Source organism: Lithobates pipiens, unplaced genomic scaffold (genome assembly GCF_037356315.1).
Source record: "Lithobates pipiens isolate NorthernLeopardFrog02 unplaced genomic scaffold, aLitPip1_a1.2 Scaffold_22, whole genome shotgun sequence".
NCBI lineage: Eukaryota > Metazoa > Chordata > Amphibia > Anura > Ranidae > Lithobates > Lithobates pipiens.
This window is the reverse complement of record NW_027507784.1, coordinates 208,444,312-208,463,493: the sequence shown is the minus strand read 5'-3', so window position 1 is coordinate 208,463,493 and position 19,182 is coordinate 208,444,312. Positions and strand designations below refer to the sequence as shown.

The following is a 19,182-nucleotide window of genomic DNA, read 5'->3' as shown; positions in this document are numbered from 1 at the left end:
AACATGTAACACGTGTAAAAAACAGCAAGACCGCGGTTCCTCTGACTATAACCCCTCACCCTGCTTCCTGCAGCTCAGTTCGTCAAAAAGCAGTACAAACATAAATAAGAGGGGTGTGTGCTATGTCAGTCAATAAACTTCAGAGAAAAGGATTTTACGGTGAGTACAAAAATACAATTTTCTCTTTCGTTCATTGACGGACAAAGCTCCTTTAATTCTTGACCTTAGGGACGTCCCCAAGCAGTGTCAAAAAACGAGGGGTGCAAACAGCAAAATAAAACTTCCTTTTTTTGTGGGTGAACATCTCAACAGAGGAGTTGCCATCTTAAATGGCCGCCATCAAAACCAGCGGCCAACTTATGCATCAAAGATGCGTTTACAACAAACTTGTAACTTAAAGAAAATGTAAATTGCAACCTTACACAGCTGTCTGCAAAACTTTGCGGCCAAAGCAAGCATCCAAAGATGCGCTTACGTCAACTTTGTAGAATTTAGTAAAAGTGTGAACGGATGACCAAGTCGCCACCTTACACACGAGGGAGACAGACGCTTGATGTCGGAAAGCCCAGGAGGTTCCAATTGCTCTGGTGGAATGGGCCGCGACAGAACAAGGCCGACAAGTTAAATCAAGAAAGACCTAAGACAATAGGTTAGTGCGATTTGAGAGACCTAGCAGTGCTGGGTCTAGTGGTTTACATTAAGAAATATTTGAATGGATAACAGTCGGACCAGTAAGTAGCAAGCAAAGGGAAGAGGGGGAGGCATCAATTTTTAGATTAACACGTGTAAAATTATTCTTGAGAGGCGTGGAATGTCAATTGGAGGTTCATTGGCTACTGCCCTGTGACATTTTTAATGAATTTGACATCTTACGTCAAAGAGCATAATATGTGAGGCATCATTTACAGGCAGCTTTAACTAATCAGCCTTTGAACTAAAAGATTCTGTGCATGTGAATGGAGATTAGAGGCATTCTGGAAATTTGTTTTTATGACTTGTTTTAGGGCATCCGGTTAGCTGCAGTTTGAAAGACAAATTGAAGCGATACATGGTTGCAAAGCTGGGCCTGCAAGTATAAAGAGCCTTTAGAAGCATCTCAAACATCCTATCTGCAGAATTTTTGAATGAAGGAACATCTGCAAATTGTACAATGAGATGTTTGTTTAAGACTTAAACAAGATCAACTATTAGAACATACCACTTTTTAGTGAACTTTTTTCCCCACAGATAGTCCGACAATGATTTTTGAAGAAGCGGAATATTTTTCTGCATTGATCCAATTATAAATTGTCCATCCTAATTGTTCATGAATGGGGAAGGTCTTTTTAGATTTTGCAGGACTCTTTTTACCCTAAAGGGCATGAAAGATGCAGGGGATTCATGTGCAACAATGCCAAGACTTTTGTGCACAGTAGGCATATCCATATTAGCAAGTATATTCCTTGAAGTCTTAACTTCAGGTGTACAGGAGTCGGGTGGTGAGCAATCTTTTGCAGCCACCTCCAACTCTGCCTCTGGGATCTCTTCATTCCCTTCTAAGTCCAACTTCTATAGGCCGGCCATATCCGGATCCGACTCAGGTAGAGATGGAGAAGCTGGAGAGGGGGCTAGGTGTTTTGGGGACCTGAACAGAAATGCTTGTATTCAAGCCGTTAGTTGTCTGAAAAATTGTGTCATAGCTGCAGAAAATCTGCTTTTGTCATCAGATGGCGCTAGAGTTGGCTGCAGAGACCAGTGTTAAATGTTGGTCCTGCTCTGGAGCAATGGAAGCATCGCAACTATGGGGTTGAGTGTTGTGTGGGCGTTAGGCAAAGTTTTTGTCGTGGCTCTCTGCTGAAACTATTCTACTGTAGGGTACACACAGAGCAGGGTAAGTATGTGTGGAAGAAGTATGCAGCAACCTGGGTGTAGACCATTTTGTAGCAAAGTCTTTGTGATGAAATGGGGGAGAGGGTCTGAGTACCTTGTGAGGACTCTAGGTGGTAGTGATGGTAACGTATGTGATTAGTGGTGTGTTATAACATCTGGTCATCCACCTGATACTAAGCTCTGAAAGGTTGCGTTTTACCTCAAAGTTGCAAAAGTTTACACTGTAAATCGAATACATTCCAAACATAGCCCAGTTTTTTCCGCAACATTCAGGGATACAGGATGACCCTGTCCTATCTGTCCATGATGCTGTAAATAGACCCCTATATATAGTCCAAGCTTTGCCAGTCATAGTGGGCACATCCCCAAAGGGGTCTTCAGGGTCTGGTTTCTATAGAGATGCACTACGGCCCTGGACCTGTATAGCACCCGCTGGGCTGAAAGCGTTGTACAAAGTGTCAAGGTGAGTACCCATATGGGAACGAGAGACGACAGAATAAAGTAGTATTCAGGTCATCCAGCTTAGACAAATCTGAAAGATTTTTTTTACCCTGCTATTCTGCACATGTTTATCTCTTAGAATGCTGTGTGGTCTGCAGTATGGAGGAGCAGACCACACAGGTATTCCATGTTTGCTAAAGGGAACATGTTATCAATACCTTGAAGGGTCTAAAAACTCATAGCGTTTCCCTACATTTTAGAAAATTCATAACCAGGACCCTTCTACTCTGAGATGTATTTGAATTGACAGACTGCAGAACAATTGAAAAGGTTGTAATAAAATCTGGCAGGGCTCCAGAGGGGTTAAACATGGATTTGGACATCAACTGTAGCAAATAGCTGGGAGGTTTTTATAGTTATATTATAGGAAAACGTATTGATTATAAATATCCATTATTGTAAAAATTGTGATTGCCAAGCGTAATACACAGCCATAAAGCGGATGATAACATGCAGCCTGCAATCTCTGTACTGTCAAATAAAAGGAGATCTGGAAAGAGTATAGTTTTAACGTTACATTCCAGAACATCTCTTGCAAATATCTCTAAATGCAGATTACCTGAAAGAGGGGGAGGGTGGAAGCGCCCAGTGACATTTTAGCCAGTCTGGCTCTACACAGGCCTCACATATGTAGGGGGGTCAGTTTATTCTGTAAGAGGTTCTATGTGTAAATTGGTGGCAATGGATATACAACATATTTGTGGAATTTTATGAGTAGAGGTGCAGGCACTCAGGTGAAAGAAAAAGCTATTCAGTTCTGCTGTTGGGACAACAGATCATTTGTTTTATGTTTTAATTCAGTAGTGTATTAACTTTGTGAAGTACTGAACACTGCTTTATTTTCTTTAAAGCTGGCAGTTTTAGTTATAGCTAGTGTGTAATATTGGCTGAGGACATTTCAACATTGCAGTTTATATACTGTAGACAAATGTGTATGGAATTAGTAAAGAGATTTTGCAAAGAAGGAGTTGTAAAGGACAGAAAATAGCGAGGCCCTTATTAGTTCACAATGATAAATTACACAGGTTATTGCTCTTTAAAATACTGCTAGCGTAGGTCTCACTTGAGCAAAACAGGAAAAAAATAATTCATATGAAAAAAATTCTAAATTTAAGCAATGTTTCTGTTTGTAAAGTGAACATTTTCAGGATCATTTTTATTAGGTATAGAAATAACTCATTAATCTGATCTAACTGATGTATGCAAGCTAAGAGAGAACTAAAATGGGACAAAATATTGAAAAGCATAGTTATCTGGACAACATGTTAACTAAAATCGAAATTAATTCAGTCGCTTAATATAGCTTTGCAAGCTAAAGATTATCAGATACATATTTTCAAAAAGGAGGGTTCAATAATTAAAATATTCTGATAAAATAAAACTATGAAAGAATTTCTCATGACAGATGAGTGTGCCCAGTATCACCCTGATAATTTTGGTTACTTTTGCTGCTATGGCTTATAAAACCTTTGAGTCTCCTGATTAAAAAAAAAAAAAAACCCACAGGTTTCATAGATGTAAGAATCCCTTTGTTTTTCACAGCAGAATTAAAAACAGAAGCTTAATAGTAAGAAATACATTCTCTTTTTAGCTATGTATCTATATATTTTACTTTCAAATCAGTTTTATTAAAAATTATCAAAAAGATAGTGAATATAAACAATAATCAAAAATTGACAGAGTACAGCGATATGAGATGTATATATACACAGAGCTCCGAGCATACACGAAGTGGAGGAAATAAACAAACAATATAGCATATAGCAATCACTCCCAGGGCCCTAATCTACCACCTGGGAAATTTTTTTATGAAGGACAGGAGCCACCGAGGGCCATGCAGCATATAATGGTTTGTGAAACATACAGACCTCTACAGTCCAACCAGAATAGATTCTATGGAGCCCAGGATTAGGGATGAGCCGAACACCCCCCCGATTCGGTTCGCACCAGAACTTTCGAACGGACACCAAATTCGAACCCCATTGAAGTCTATGGGACTCGAACGTTCAAAATTAAAAGTGCTAATTTTAACGGCTAATATGCAAGACACTGTCCTAAAAAGGGTTTGGGGACCTGGCTCCTGCCCCAGGGGACATGGGTCAATGCAATTTTTTTGGCAGGAGCACTGATTTTAATGACGATTAAAGTGAAAATAAAAAGTGAAATATTCCTTTAAATATCGTGCCTGGGGGGTGTCTATAGTATGCCTGTGAAGTGCCACGTGTTTCCCGTGTTTAGAACAGTCCCTGCACAAAATGACATTTAACGGAAATAACGTCATTTCAAACTGCTTGCGGTTTTAATGTTTTATCTGGTTCCTGCAATATGGTTGAAAATCAATGAGAAAAATGGCATGGGTAGCCCTCCCTGCCTATTAACTGCCCCTTTGGGTCTTGTACGGATATTAAGTGGAACCCCTTACCGGGAACCCCGTACCCATATTAAAAAAATGAAATACGTGTGGCCCCCAGGCCCTATATACTCAGAACAGCAGTATACAGGCGGTGCAAACAAGACAGGGACTGTGTAGATTTGTTGTGTTAAGTTTAATCTGTTTGTAATTTTCAACTGTTACATTTTTAAAGTGTAGCTCCAGTCAAAAAAACTATTTTTAAGCTTTTTGGAAAACATAGGGAATGGTTATCACCCCTGTATAATTTGTTTTGCCGTCCGTGTTTTTTCATCTCACTTGCTGTTGTCTCCTTCCGTTTGCAAGTAGGAGATGTTTGTAAGTTGGATGTTTGAAAGTAGGGGCCTGCCCTATATGCTCTGCAGAAATGGCGGAACAAGGTGTTGGTTTTGCCACAACATTGTAAGCCCTCAAAGTGACTCTTGGTGGGCGCTGGAGCACCCTGCTGTGAACGATTATATCAAGAATTGTAATTACATGCCATTGTTGAACAGTGGTAGAAAAATTTACCTTTGGTGGTTGTGGTGCTGGTGCCACAACACTATAAGTCCTCACAGTTACTCTGGGTGGGCACAGGAACGGGCCCTCCTGTGAAATATTATATCAAGAATTGTAATTACATGTCCCTGTTAAACAGGGGCAGAAAAATTGGGCCTTAGGCACTGGTGCCACGACACTGCAACCTCTCCCATATACTCTAGTTTTATTGCAGGAATTAGCCCTGCTGCAAAGCATTGCATCAAAAATTGTAATTAAATGCCCCTGTTAAACAGGGGCAGAAAAATTGGGCTGATGGCATCACCCAGAACCAAAAATGTTCTTCCAACATATCAGCGGAGGAGGAAGAGGATAGACAATCAACATAACAGGACAGTCACTCAGCATCAGCATAGGCAGTCTATGAAGGGATGTGATATTTCAAAAAAAATTATTCGGTTACATCAGCTTCAGGTGCTTGGCAGCTGTGGGTGATCCAAGACTGATTCATCTTGATGAAGGTCAGTCGATCAACTGATTCGGTGGACAGGCGCACCCTGTGATCGGTAACAAAGCCACCAGCAGCACTGAAGGTGCGTTCCGAAAGAACGCTGGATGCAGGACAGGCCAGTAGCTCAATTGCATACTGTGAAAGCTCTGGCCAGTGATCCATCCTCAAGACCCAGTAAGCCAGAGGATTTTCAGTGGGGAAGGTGTCCAAGTCTGACCTTGCCCCTAGGTATTCGTGCACCATGTAAATCAGAGGCTGGCGATGGTTGCTGGAACCGATCATACCTTGGGGCTGCGGACTAAAAAATTGTCTGAAAGCATCGGTCAGACGGCCACCTTCTCCACCGCTTATTCTGACCGATGCCTCAGCAACACGTTGTCCAGGACCAGTATTTTGTAACCTCCCAGTCTCTGGGAACGCGTTGGACAGACCTTTCTGCAAGGCCTCCCGGAGATGTCTCATCCTCTGCTCCCTCTGCGATGGCAAGATAAGGTCGGCAACCTTACCCTTGTACCGTGGATCAAGGAGAGTGGCCAGCCAGTAATGGTCCCTCTCCTTGATCCGAAGAATACGAGGATCCTTCCGCAGGCTTTGCAGGATCAGGGAGGCCATGCAGCGTAGGTTAGCTGAGGAATTCGGTCCGGAGTCCTCTGGGTCACTAAGGACAACATGATCCGCAGCTACCTCCTCCCAGCCACGTACAAGTCCAGGGGTTTCTTGGGACTGTAAATCATCCCTACGAGACTGCTGCTGCTGATGCTGAGTGCCAGCCTCCACCTCTATGCTGACACAATCATCCTCCTCCTCCTCCTGTGTGATGGGTGGCACAGCAGGAACACTGTCTGGATAAAGGGGGCCTTGAGAGGCAAGGAAGTCCTCCTCTTCCTGCCTCTGTTCTGCCTCAAGTGCCCTGTCCATTATTCCACACAGCGTATGCTCCAAGAGGTGGACAAGAGGTACAGTGTCACTGATGCATGCACTGTCACTGCTCACCATCCTTGTGGCCTCCTCAAAACGGTGACAGGACAGTGCATGAATCCCTGATCATGCCCCACTGGCGTGGTGAGAAAAAACCGAGCTCCCCTGACCCTGTCCTGGTGCCGTAGTCGCACAGGTACTCATTGATGGCCCTCTGCTGCGTGTGCAGCCGCTGCAGCATGGCCAACGTTGAGTTCCTGGTGGGCATGTCACATATAAGGCGGTTCTTGGGCAGGTTCAACTCCTTTTGGAGCTCAGCCAGCCGAGCACAGGCATTAAATGATCGGCGGAAATGCACACAGACTTTCCTGGCCTGCTTCAGGACATCCTGTAAGCCCGGGTACCTGCCCAAGAACCGCTGCACAACCAGGTTAAGGACGTGAGCCACACAGGGCACATGGGTCAGTTGTCCCTGTCGGAGGGCGGAGAGGAAGTTGGTGCCATTGTCGCAAACCACCATTCCTGGCTTAAGCTGGCGTGGCGTCAACCACCTCTCGGCCTGCCCCTGCAGAGCTGACAAAACATCCGCCCCAGTGTGGCTCCTGTCCCCCAAACAAACCAGCGCAAGCACGGCATGGCATCGTTTTGCGTACTTGCGTAGCCCCTGGAACGCCTACGGAGCACCACTGGTTCTGAGGACAGAGCACTGGAAGAGGCCATGGAGGAAGAAGAAGAGGAGGGGGTGGAGGAAAGAAGCGTGTCACAACCAATAGTAGCATTTTGGAGGCGTGGTGGCGGAACAAATCTCCAACACTACTGCACCTTGTCCTGCATCCTTCCCAGCTGCCAGAAGAGTGACCCAATGGGCCGTGAAAGACAGGTAACATCCCTGTCCATGCCTGCTGGACCATGAGTCAGTGGTAATATGCACTTTACCGCTAACCGCCCTGTCCAGCAAGGCAAGGACATTGCCTTCCACATGCCGGTAGAGAGCCGGAATCGCCTTCCGTGAGAAAAAGTGGCGTTTGGGGACCTGCCACTGAGGAACCGCACACTGTACAAACTCACGGAAGGGGGCCGAGTCTACCAACTGAAAAGGCAGCAGTTGAAGTGCTAGCAATTTAGCCAAGCTAGCATTCAACCGCTGGGCAGGTGGATGGCTGGGAGTGAACTTCTTTCGCCGGTCCTGCAGCTGGGGCATTTGCCTGCTATAATCGGACGTGGGTGTACTGCTAGCAGAGTGCCCGGAAGCACTTGGCTGTGACACACCTAATTGTACACCATCATTCCTCTCAGAGCAGGTTTCAGAGAGGACTGAAGGTCTAGTGGGGTTGGAGATCCCAGCTGATGAGGAGCAAGGAGAGGTCCGCTTTGTTCTTTGGTGTGGGTCTTTGAGGTACGCTTGCCAACGAGCTGCATGGCAGGTCAATATATGTCTGGTCAAGCATGTGGTGCCCAAGCGGCTGATGTTTTGGCCACACGAGATACGCTTGAGACATATGTTGCAAATAGCAGCGGTGCGATCTGATGCACTCATCTCAAAAAAGGCCCACACCAAAGAACTTTTAGAATAACGCGCAGAGGTAGCGCCCTGCACAGGCGGAGCTCTGCGGTGTGATTCAGTCGGTGTGCTGCCCCTAAGCTGGCCCCCGGAGGGCATCCTGCCTCATTGGACATGTGCCTCCTCCTCCTCTCTCCTACCAGGCACCCACGTGGAGTCAGAGCCCTCATCATCCCCTCCCTCTTCATCGCTGGAGCAAACCTGGCAGTATGCTGCAGCTTGTGGAACATGACTGCCAGATTGCTGTCCTTCTTGAGCATCCCCTCTCTCTGCATTCACGCTACTGCCTTCCTCTAGCTGAGTATCATCATCAGAGCCTACAAAACACTGGGAATTCTCCTGGAGCATGTACCCAACACTGTGCTCAAAGAGTACAGGAGACTCCTCAGGAGGACGTGGTGGGTCTAGGGAAGGTGTCACTGATGATGACATTGAGAGGAGGGAAGACGATGCGTTGGCAGCTGCTTTGCAAGTACCCTGAGCCTGGGTGAGAGACGATGAGGAGGATGAAGAGGGCTTGGTCATCCACTCTACCAAGTCGTTGGCATGTTGCGACTCAACATGTCCGGCTGCCGAAAAGAAGGACAAGCGTGTCCCATGACCACGTGCTGATGATGACGATGCACCGCGTCCATGACCAGCACTGTTGTCTCTAGACACAGAGCCTGCTTGCCCTCTTATCGGCTCACGACTGTCTGCCTCTCCTTGCTGGCCTTCCAGACATGGTAATGGCCTGAAGGGAGTTGGGAAAACCAGCAATTGGGTAGTGTATATTGTGCTGGAGGCACACACAACTTCCACTAAATCCTGCAGATGGCAGAGAAGAGCTATGTAGGTGGATATAGCGGTGTATACTGGGTTCAGAGCACGCAGACAGCACGCACACACAATCTCCTACCACTGACTGCAAGCTCTATTAAAAAGAGAAATATAGCTAGCTATATAGGTGAATATAGCGGTGTATACTGCGGTCAGGGCACGCAGACAACCACTACAGAAGAGCAAGAACGAAAAATCGTCCGATAACAATCGGTGTATACTGTGTTGAAGGTACACAGAACACCCACTAACTCCTACAGACACCAACACACTACACAAGGCCGCCGCGCTGGCGGCCTTATATAGTGTGGGGCGTGTACTACACAGCCAGAGCTATGATTGGCCACAGGCATCCTGCCTGTGGCCAATCATGGCTATCCTCGCTGCCGGCGCTGTGATTGGCCAAGCATGCGGGGTCACAGTGCATGCTTGGCCAATCATGAGCCAGCAATGCACTGCGATGGCGCAGTGCATTGTGGGCCGTGAGCCCCACACGAATTTGGCGCGAACGCCCTATAACGTTCGGAATTCGCCGAAAGGGCGAACAGCCGATGTTCGAGTCCAACGTATGTTCGACTCGAACACGAAGCTCATCCCTACCCAGGATGAAGGTGAACCCTGGGTACCCTAGGGCGACCAAATAGCTAGTCTGTAGGATTCAGGAATGGAGTGTCAAATTGAGACTTCCTGTATCAATATATTTATTACATTAGATAATGTAGAATCGTTACATATTGTAGGATGTTGACAACAGAAGATTCTTGCTCTTACCCATAGTTCGTCCATGAAAACCACCCATAAATGACAAAATGCTGTAGTCAGGGCATCCTGGATACTAGATAAGTAAATAAAACAGTGGAGTCAATTCCCATTTTATTGGTCAGTAGTCAATAGGTCACTTTAATATAAATAGAACACGTTATCAATGGATATTTTAAGACAGAAACTTGATGAACAAGCAGTTAATACTGCAAACAATTTTTTTATATACAATGACGGACTGGCGAGGATGCAAGCTAAAATAACCATTTAGAAGTAATCTACACTAAATAAAAAGAGGAAACTATTACAGTAGATTGAAAAGAGCACAACCAGTCTTCGTGCCGGCAGTATTTATGTGAAATAAATTAGTTGAAAGGTATAATAGGTATATTACATAAATAGCCCTTACTTTATATTCAGAGAACCAAATGAGTAGCTAAATGGATAAGGCCTATCGACCTGTTACAGCGGGACCTAGTGGTTAACCCTTTCACTGCCATTTTTACAGTAATCAATGCAATTTTTTTGCATTGATCGCTGTATTAATGCCAATGGTCCCAAAAATGTGTCAAGATTTTCCCATGTGTCTGTTATAATGTCACAGTCACGATAAAAATCGCTGATGGCCGCCATTACTAGAAAAATAATTATCAATAAAGATGCCATAAAACTATTCCCTATTTTCTAGACGTTATAACTTTTGCGCAAACCAAACATTTATTGTGATTATTTTTACCAAAAATATGTGGAAGAATACGTATTGGCCTAAACTGAGGAAAAAAATGTTTTTTAAAATATTTTCTGGAGATATTTATTATAACAAAAAGTAAAAAATAAGGCGTTTTTTCAATATTGGCGCTATTTTTTTGTTTATAGCGCAAAAAATAAAAACCGCAGAGGTGATCAAATACCACCAAAAGAAAGCTCTATTTCTGGGAAAAAAAGGACATCAATTTTGTTTGGGAGCCACGTCGCACGACTGCATAATTGTCAGTTAAAATGACACAGTGCCGAATCGTAATAAGTGCTCTGGTCAGGAAGGGGTAAATTCTTCCGGGGCTGAAGTGGTTAAAAAGAGCAAAAAATCCAACAAAGCTATGAATATTGAAATATTTATATATGTGGTGCAAAGTATCTTTCTGCTCAAAAGTGGATACTACAATTTCAAGTGAAACTGATTTTTGGGGTCCCCTAGGCATAAATGAGCAGGTATCCCTTTTGGTGTGTGGGCACAGCGCCACTGAAAGGGGAGGGCTTTTTAGTTAGGGGTTTCATTTTTAAATATAACATTACAAAAAATTATATGAAAAGAACCCTTTCATTAGATCTGCAGGTTGCCATTGCTGATCTAACCTCCTCCTATCTACAATAGTATAGAGCCCAGGTTGGCAACCCATGGGGTGCGATCTAGCACAACGATGCTATTGTGCCCATATCAGATGCACCCGCCCAGCAGGAATCATTCAAGTGAATGAGCCTGCTCTGCAACCTTGGGCAGTATAGCAACCAAGGTGTTAAAGCAGACTGTGAGGAGGCATGGTATACCCCTCCTGACTATCTGCTTTAAGCCCTTGGACCTCGCAGAAGCATGCAGTTGCAGGGAGTTTGCAGAGTGGCCCCATTTACTTGAATGGGTCACAATTGGCAGGCGGTAGCACCCACCAAAAGCAACAGGGCGTTCAATTCCTGCTGCGGAATGTCTACACTTTTAGCGGCTGCTTTAAAAGCTTAAGAAAGTAGAGATTGGGGGCAGAAAACGCAACCACTGGGTTTCATCACCCCCCCCCCCCCCAACTTTACGTGTGTATGAGGGTATAAGGGCTCGTTTACAAGTGCAGAAGGCACTGCTGCTCCTCTGAAAAGTGATCAGTGTGTTTGACAGGTGACAAGGAGGCAATATGTTGCCTCCTCAACACCTGATTTACACCCATGATTGCCATGCAATGCACGCGATTGCGGCACGGCAGTATGGCAATTAGAGGTTTAAATCAGGTGCAAGGGGGTGACACTGGGCAACACTGTGCCCAGTGATCTTTGAATTCTCCCATGTTGTTCAGGTAGATCTCCACCTCTAGATCTAACCACTTCAGTCCCGGAAGGATTTATCCCCTCCTGACCGGAGCACTTTTTGCGATATGGCACTGTTTCGCTTTAACTGACAATTGCGTGGTCGTGTAATGTTGCACCTAAACAAAATGGACGTCCTTTTTTTTGACAAATAGAGCTTTCTTTTGGTGGTATTTGATCACCTCTGTGTTTATTTTTTGCGCTATAAACTAAAAAATAGCGACAATGTTGAAAAAAAGCAATATTTTTTTACTTTCTGCTATAATAAATATCCCCAAAAATTACAAAATTTCTTTCTCAGCTTAGGCTGATATGTATTCTTCTACATATTTCTGGTAAGAAAAAAATAAATAAAAAATTGCAATAAACGTATATTGATTGGGCAAAAGTTATAGCGACTACAAAATACGGGATAGATTTATGGCATTTTTATTGTTACTTTTTTTTAAATTAATAATGGTGGCGATCTGCAATTTTTGTCATGACTGCGACATTACGGCGGACATATCGGACACCATAATTTTTACAGTGATCAGTGCAAAAAAAAATAAAAAATAAAATCACTGATTACTATGTAAATTACATTGGCAGGGAAGGGGGTTAAACACTAGGGGGCAATCAAGGGGTTAAGTGTGTCCTAGGTAGTGATTCTAACTGTGGGGGATGGGCTACCACTGACATGACAGTGATCACTGCTCCCAATCACAGGGAGCAGTAGATCTCATAGATGTCATGTCCCTAGGCAGAATGGGGAAATCCCTTGTTTACAAAGGCATCTCCCCATGTCATTAAAACAGTGACAGTGCATATTTTTAGCACTGAACACTGTATTAGTGTTACTGGTTCCCACAAAGTGTCAGAATATCTGCCGCAATATCGCAGTCCTGCTTTAAGTCACTGTTTGCTGCCAGTAAAAAAAGAAAATAAAGATTCCGGTATATATCCCATAGTTTGTAGAAGTTATAACTTTTTCACAAATCAATATACGTTTACTGGGATTTTTTTTTCCAAAAATATGTAGCACAATACATATTGGCCTAAATTTAAGAAGAAATTTGATTACATATTGTTTTATTGAATAGAAAGCAGAAAGTAAAAAGGTATATACTTTTTTTTTTCAAAATGGTCAGTTTTTGTCTACAGCGCAAAAAATAAAATATGCAGTGGTGATCAAACACCACCAAAATAAACAACTTTATATGGTTAGACCATTGTATGACCACGCAATTGTCAGTTAAAGTAACGCAGTGCCGTATTAAAAAAAATGGAATGGCCATGAAGGGGGGTAAATCTTCAAGTGGTTATTGAAACGTATTTAAAAAAAAAAAAAAATAGAAAACATTTTTAACTTCACTCTGATGCTCCTGATTTGCATGTTTTGCATGCAAGTAAATACAAAAAATGAAAGCCAGATACAACAATGCATTTAGCATTTTCAGAAGGAGAAAATGGAACCTTCTGTATTTCTCTCAGAACAGGTAGGTGCTTTTAGCTCAGCAGGAACACTATTGCTTGAGTTAAGGGATTCCAGTTATTTGTGTATATGAAGAGATATTCACTATTATAATGTGGTGTTAAAATAATATACCTGGTTAACCATGCAGGATTCCAGCTCTTCTTTTGTGGCACTGCTGTGGCCTCTTTCCTTGTTCTGAAATGCAGTCATATACCTTAATGAAAAGCTCTACAAAATGGCAAACAGTACTTTCCCTAACGGAAACTGGTTAAGAAAAAGTATAAGTGCACTAACAATTCTTGAAGGTCCATGCTCTGTGGCTGTTATCTTTATTTTTGTTTCAATGTTAATTGAGTCACACTGCCCGAACAAGCTCAGAAATGGAAACAAAGCCGTAGCACCTATCCCAAAGGTTCAAATGCCTCCATTCTAATCATACTTACAAAAAAGTACAAACCACAATAGCCCCTGGAATTTTTAAGGAGGCCAGCACACAATTCTTACACAGAATATACTGTATGCATATATAAAAACAATACTTTATCCTTTTTCAACTGTTGCTTGTAATAAGCACCAGAAGATGCACCGATACAAAAATATGCTCATTAAAGATATTCCTTCTTAAACATAAATACATATTACTTCATACAGATGTAGAGTCTGTGATTTAGGACTCATCAAAAATTAAAAACATCATAATCTCAAAGCATTTCATAAAACAAAATGCACTTCATCAAGGAGTTTGATGTTACTAGCAGGGTGTCTGAAAATCCATACAGGGGAGCCAGCCAACAATCAATCAAGAGGGGGCAAACGAAAAGCAACACAGAAGAAAAGACTGGTGTTGGGGAAAAGGTACCAACAGCAAAGATTATACAATGAAAACAGTGCCTGGACAGAGCCCCTACACCTACAGATCAATGATGCCAACAGCCAATATGTACATGCTTATTCCATGACAGTGACTCACTAAGTAATGAAGAAAAGATATTGACAGTCCTGGAGCATGCATCTTCAGACAAGTCTCAAATTCCTTCTTCCTTATTTCGGCTAAGTTTCTCTTAATAGCAGATATGTTGAGGGCCCATTTTAGCAAATCTCGTTTATCATGATAGCAAACTTGAAGACAACATTATTCAGTCTCCAGAATGCTTGTTTATTTTTAAAATTTTTGAATTCTTTGAAAATAACTTGAGACATAGCAAGGATTATGCTAGCTGATGCCTTTGTTATGCTGGCAAAAAATGCCTTCATTTTCATTCAACAGTAGAAATATTTAATTGTATTTTTCAAAAGCATGGATAGCAAGCCGTCCCATATTTCACTGAACTCCAGGCAAAATACAATGGAGCGGTTTTACTTGCCAAAGGATTTGCATTTGTTTCCATCAAGTTCTGAGATTTACACAGATACAGGTATGTCTTGCGGTGCAGGGGACCTGCTTTTTTCCTACTGCAGTAACACATACAAAAATGCAACGTTTGCTCATTACATAGTGGTCCCACCTCACCATGTAAACAAAGCACATTTAATATGAAAAGGAAAGCATCTGTGGAGAAAAGTTAGAACATTTTTACACCCAGCTTCTCCACTGAAATGGGTGATGTAAGGACCTAGGAAAGTAGAGTACCCCAAATCCCATGATAATTTATCAAGAGATTTGGGATCCTCAGTGTTTCCAGGATCTTTCTGTAAGGATTGTGACACCATTTCCAACCAAGGCTCTGTGGGAGGAAGCCGGATGTATACTGTATATTTGTATTTTTTAACTTTTCTTTGCTGGTGTTTTTTTTTCTCATCAAGTTATATTGGCCACCATGTGGTGTGAGGCGGTGGATTGCCTCACATTACGCTTCCCTTGAAAAAAGTATGGCCTGCTGTATTTTGTTTCAACACACACAGCCGCCACACAAAAACCCAAGCTCAGATAATATTCATCCTTTACTCGGCAGTTCCACCAGTTGTTAAATAGCAATCTTATCACCCAAACCATGTAAGAGTTTGAACTTACTCTGTACCACATAAATATTGATTTAAAAGCATTTTCATTTGAGCATGAGCCACAGGACATTGTAATTACTTGAGTCAATCCCTTTGGTCCAATCTAGAAGAGAAAAATAGAGAAAAAGAGAATGTATTTTACATGTCATATTTTAACAAAACTATAAAATGAACAATCCCCTGAAATCAACAAATGGGGAAAACATACAGGCCTATTTAAAAAAACAAAAACAAAAAAGAAAAGAAAAACAACATGTATTCTGTACACGTACAGGATATACGTGTAGGTGTGTAGGTTTAAACAACAGTTTTCCATTCAATACATTTTTATTATTATTAAGAGTGTATTTGACAATCTGAATGATACATAACAGAAAAAAGAAATCAGCAAGCTTAAAAGAAGCCAACATATAGTAACATAGAAGAATATTATAACAAAACATTATGTAGTTCTTAAATGGACCTGGGGTGTGTGTGTCTTATTCCTGAGGGCAATAAATAAAAAAAAGGTTGTTTGTGTTTTTTTTTATACTTACAGATAACAAGGATTCCTCCAGTTTTTCAGTGAAATTCTCAGGGGGTAAAATGCCTAGAGCTGGTCTGTTGACAAATGTACTCTGAAAGAATGAAACAGTTGTAAATATTAACTGACAGTGATCATGTGTAGTTCTTACCAGTTACATTTACCATTTTAGAATTACAATTATAGCAAAAACCTAAATCACCAACTGTCTACATAAATGATCTGCTACCAACATTTAAAAATATGTATGTAGACTTTTAAGGTGCTAACACAGATCAGGTTCTTGACATAGAGCTTAATTTGAGCACATAGTTAAAAGTATTCCATTTTTAAAACAAATTTATTTTCAAATGTCAAATGGAGGTACATTGCTTTTAGAACCGAGATTCAAACTTTGAAATGCATACAGGGAGCACAGTCCAACTGCTTAGGATATAATTATTTTTTTTTAATCCAAGCATTGTAGTGCACCAGTCCACCCTGCTGTTTTTTTGGTAACTTGATGATTCGATATTCCACTTTAGTACCCATCTTACTACAACAAACTCACACACACACACACCAAGATTACTACCTCTAAAGCAGCTCCTCTACACACGCTCAAGCCCTGAAGAAGGGAGATTCTGTAACCCTCAAAGTGTAGGCTATCAAGTTTTAATAAAAGCAATTATTTGCACCTGGTCATCTCATCAATACAACCCATGACCAAAAAGTATGGAATCACCACTCCTGGAAATGTTCAATTGTTTAATTATGTAGAAAAAAAAATCTAATCACAGATATGCCTCAAAACTATTTTCATTTAACATTCCAACCTTTTGGCTTTAAGGCCTATATTTCAAACTTGTTGTTTACAAGCTAGAAAATTACTTAGAACCCCAAACATTTTATATATATATATATATATATATATATATATATATATATATATATATATATATATATATATATATATACACACACACACACACACACACACACACACTTTTTTTTTCAAAACACCCTAGAGAATAAAATGGCGTTATGGTAAAATGGTCGTTGCAATAATTTATGTCACACCATATTTGTGCAGTGGTCTTACAAATACAATTATTTTTTTTAGAAAAATACACTTTTTTGAATAACAAAAATAAGAAACCAGGAAAGTTAACCCAATTGTTTTCTATATTATGAAAGAATGTTACAACTAGTAAACTGATACCCAACGTGTCAGGTTTCAAAATTGTGCCCGCTTGTGGAATGGCGACAAACTTTGGCACTTGTTTACAAATTTCTACAGGTTACCAGTTTTGAGTTACAGAGGAGGTCTAGTGCTGAAATTATTGCTCTTGTGCCAATGATCGCAGCAATACCTCACATGTGTGGTTTAAAAACTGTTTTCATACGTGGGTGCGACTTACGTATGAGTTTGCTTCTGCACGCGAGCTCGGCAGGACAGGGCGCTTAAAATTATAATTTTTTTCTTATTTATCTTACTTGTTACTTTTTATTTTTACACTGTCCATTTAAAGAAAAAATTAGTCACTTTTATTCCTATTACAAGGGATGTAAACATCCCTTGTAATAGAAAAAAAAAAACATGACAGGACCTCTTTAATGTGAGATCTGGGGTCAAAAACACCTCAGATCTCACATTTACACTTAAATGCAATAAAATATCAAATAAAAAAAAAGTATTTTTTTCAATAAAAAAAAAAAAAAAAAAAAATCATTTCACCTTTAAGACCATTGGGCGGAAGTGACGTTTGACCTCGCTTTAGTCATCCAATGGTATGGAGTCAAGTGGGGACCATCATTCCCTCACTCAACTCAATGTCTCACAGGGTAAAGGACACGATAGTCTCCGTCACTACCGATGGCTCTGGTATAGGGCAGGGACCACCGGGGAGCGGCGGGAGGGCCACCTCTTCCGCCACTGATAAAAGTGATCTTGCGGCGAATCTACCACAGAGACCACTTTTATGTGAAAGCGGACTGCCCACTGTTTTTAAAAATATCGTGGTACTCTGACGTTGAATACTGTTGTTATGGCAGCAGATAGCTGCCATAACAACGGTATTTAAAGAGGAAGTAAACCCTGATGAGTTTCATTCCCTGAAAAGGCAAAGCATAATGGACTACTATGCATCGCATAGTAGTCCATTATGTGTCACTTACCTGACACAGGAGCCAGCGAAGTCACCTCTGTCCCCTGTAGTCCGGCGTATCCATCTTCTCGGTGGGTCTCGCTGCTCCGCCGCTGTCATTTGGCAAAGCCGCAATGACGTCACTCCCGTGCATGCGCACGGGAGCCACCACTAGCGGCATATCGCCGTTGACCGTGGCGCACTCAGTGCGCCTGCACGCCGCTGTCTACGGCGCATCCGCCATAGACAGCGGTGCCTGTCTTTCGGCAAATATCTCCTAAACCGTCTAGGTTTAGGAGATATTTCTTGGACCTACAGGTAAGCCTTAATCTAGGCTTACCTGTAGGTCAAAGTTGGTTGTAAGGGTTTACAACCACTTTAACGTCAAAGTACCGATGTATAAAGAAGTGGTTTGGAAACGAGAAAAAGAAAGAAAACTGTAATCAATTGCAACTGTTTTGCAGATCAAGCAGAAGGAAACATATGGAATCACTTTGTTGCACCACCTCTGGCTTTTATAACAGCTAGAATTGTCAGAGGCATGGATTAATCCTTAAACCAAACTATCAACAATATTCTTCATCAATCCTGCTCCAACTTTCTCTTATTGCAGTTGCCAGATCAGCTTTGCAGGTTGCAGCCTTATCATGGATCATTTTCACAAGACCAATAAAGGATTTTTGAAACAGAAATGTTGGCTTACTGAAAAGTATAAAAGTAAAGAAAACCGCGCTAAACAACGGTGGGGGTTGGAAATCAAAAAGGATAGTGATAACAATGGCTTCAGACAAATACTAATTGTATCACTAGGTTGCTGCCACCCACAAGGAGAGAAACTCCAATTGGACTTATAGATGAAATAAATACAGCCCATGATAATGAGAGTCCAGATGGGTCAATGGAAATTATGAATCTAGACCAACCAACTAGTACGCCACAACCAATTATGAGAACAAATCCAGTGCAAGGCAGTAGATTACTGAATAAACCATCCAATCGTAGGAATGTTCAGATAGATGACCAAAGAATTTATCAGCAAGAACCATATATAATGGAAGACCCGATTACAGCGAGGTATAACATACCCACAAGAAATCGGTTTACTCCTCTAAGGGATTATCCACAACATAGATATCCGCAGGACCGAGGAAATAGATATCCCCGACCCACTCCTTTGAGGG

General features: G+C 41.8%; 1 protein-coding gene across 2 annotated transcripts in view; it reads right to left on the bottom strand.

Moving 5' to 3' along the window:
• Positions 1 to 19,182, bottom strand: part of ABAT (4-aminobutyrate aminotransferase) — a 375,139-nt gene that overhangs the window by 49,964 nt on the left and 305,993 nt on the right. For both annotated transcript variants that reach the window (XM_077448835.1, XM_077448834.1), the window contains exons 7-10: positions 15,889 to 15,969; positions 15,363 to 15,455; positions 13,484 to 13,546; positions 9,838 to 9,901 (exon numbers count right to left, since the gene is read on the bottom strand). In XM_077448835.1, coding sequence (XP_077304961.1) covers positions 9,838 to 9,901; positions 13,484 to 13,546; positions 15,363 to 15,455; positions 15,889 to 15,969 — 301 coding nt within the window. The remainder of the gene's footprint in view (positions 1 to 9,837; positions 9,902 to 13,483; positions 13,547 to 15,362; positions 15,456 to 15,888; positions 15,970 to 19,182) is intronic.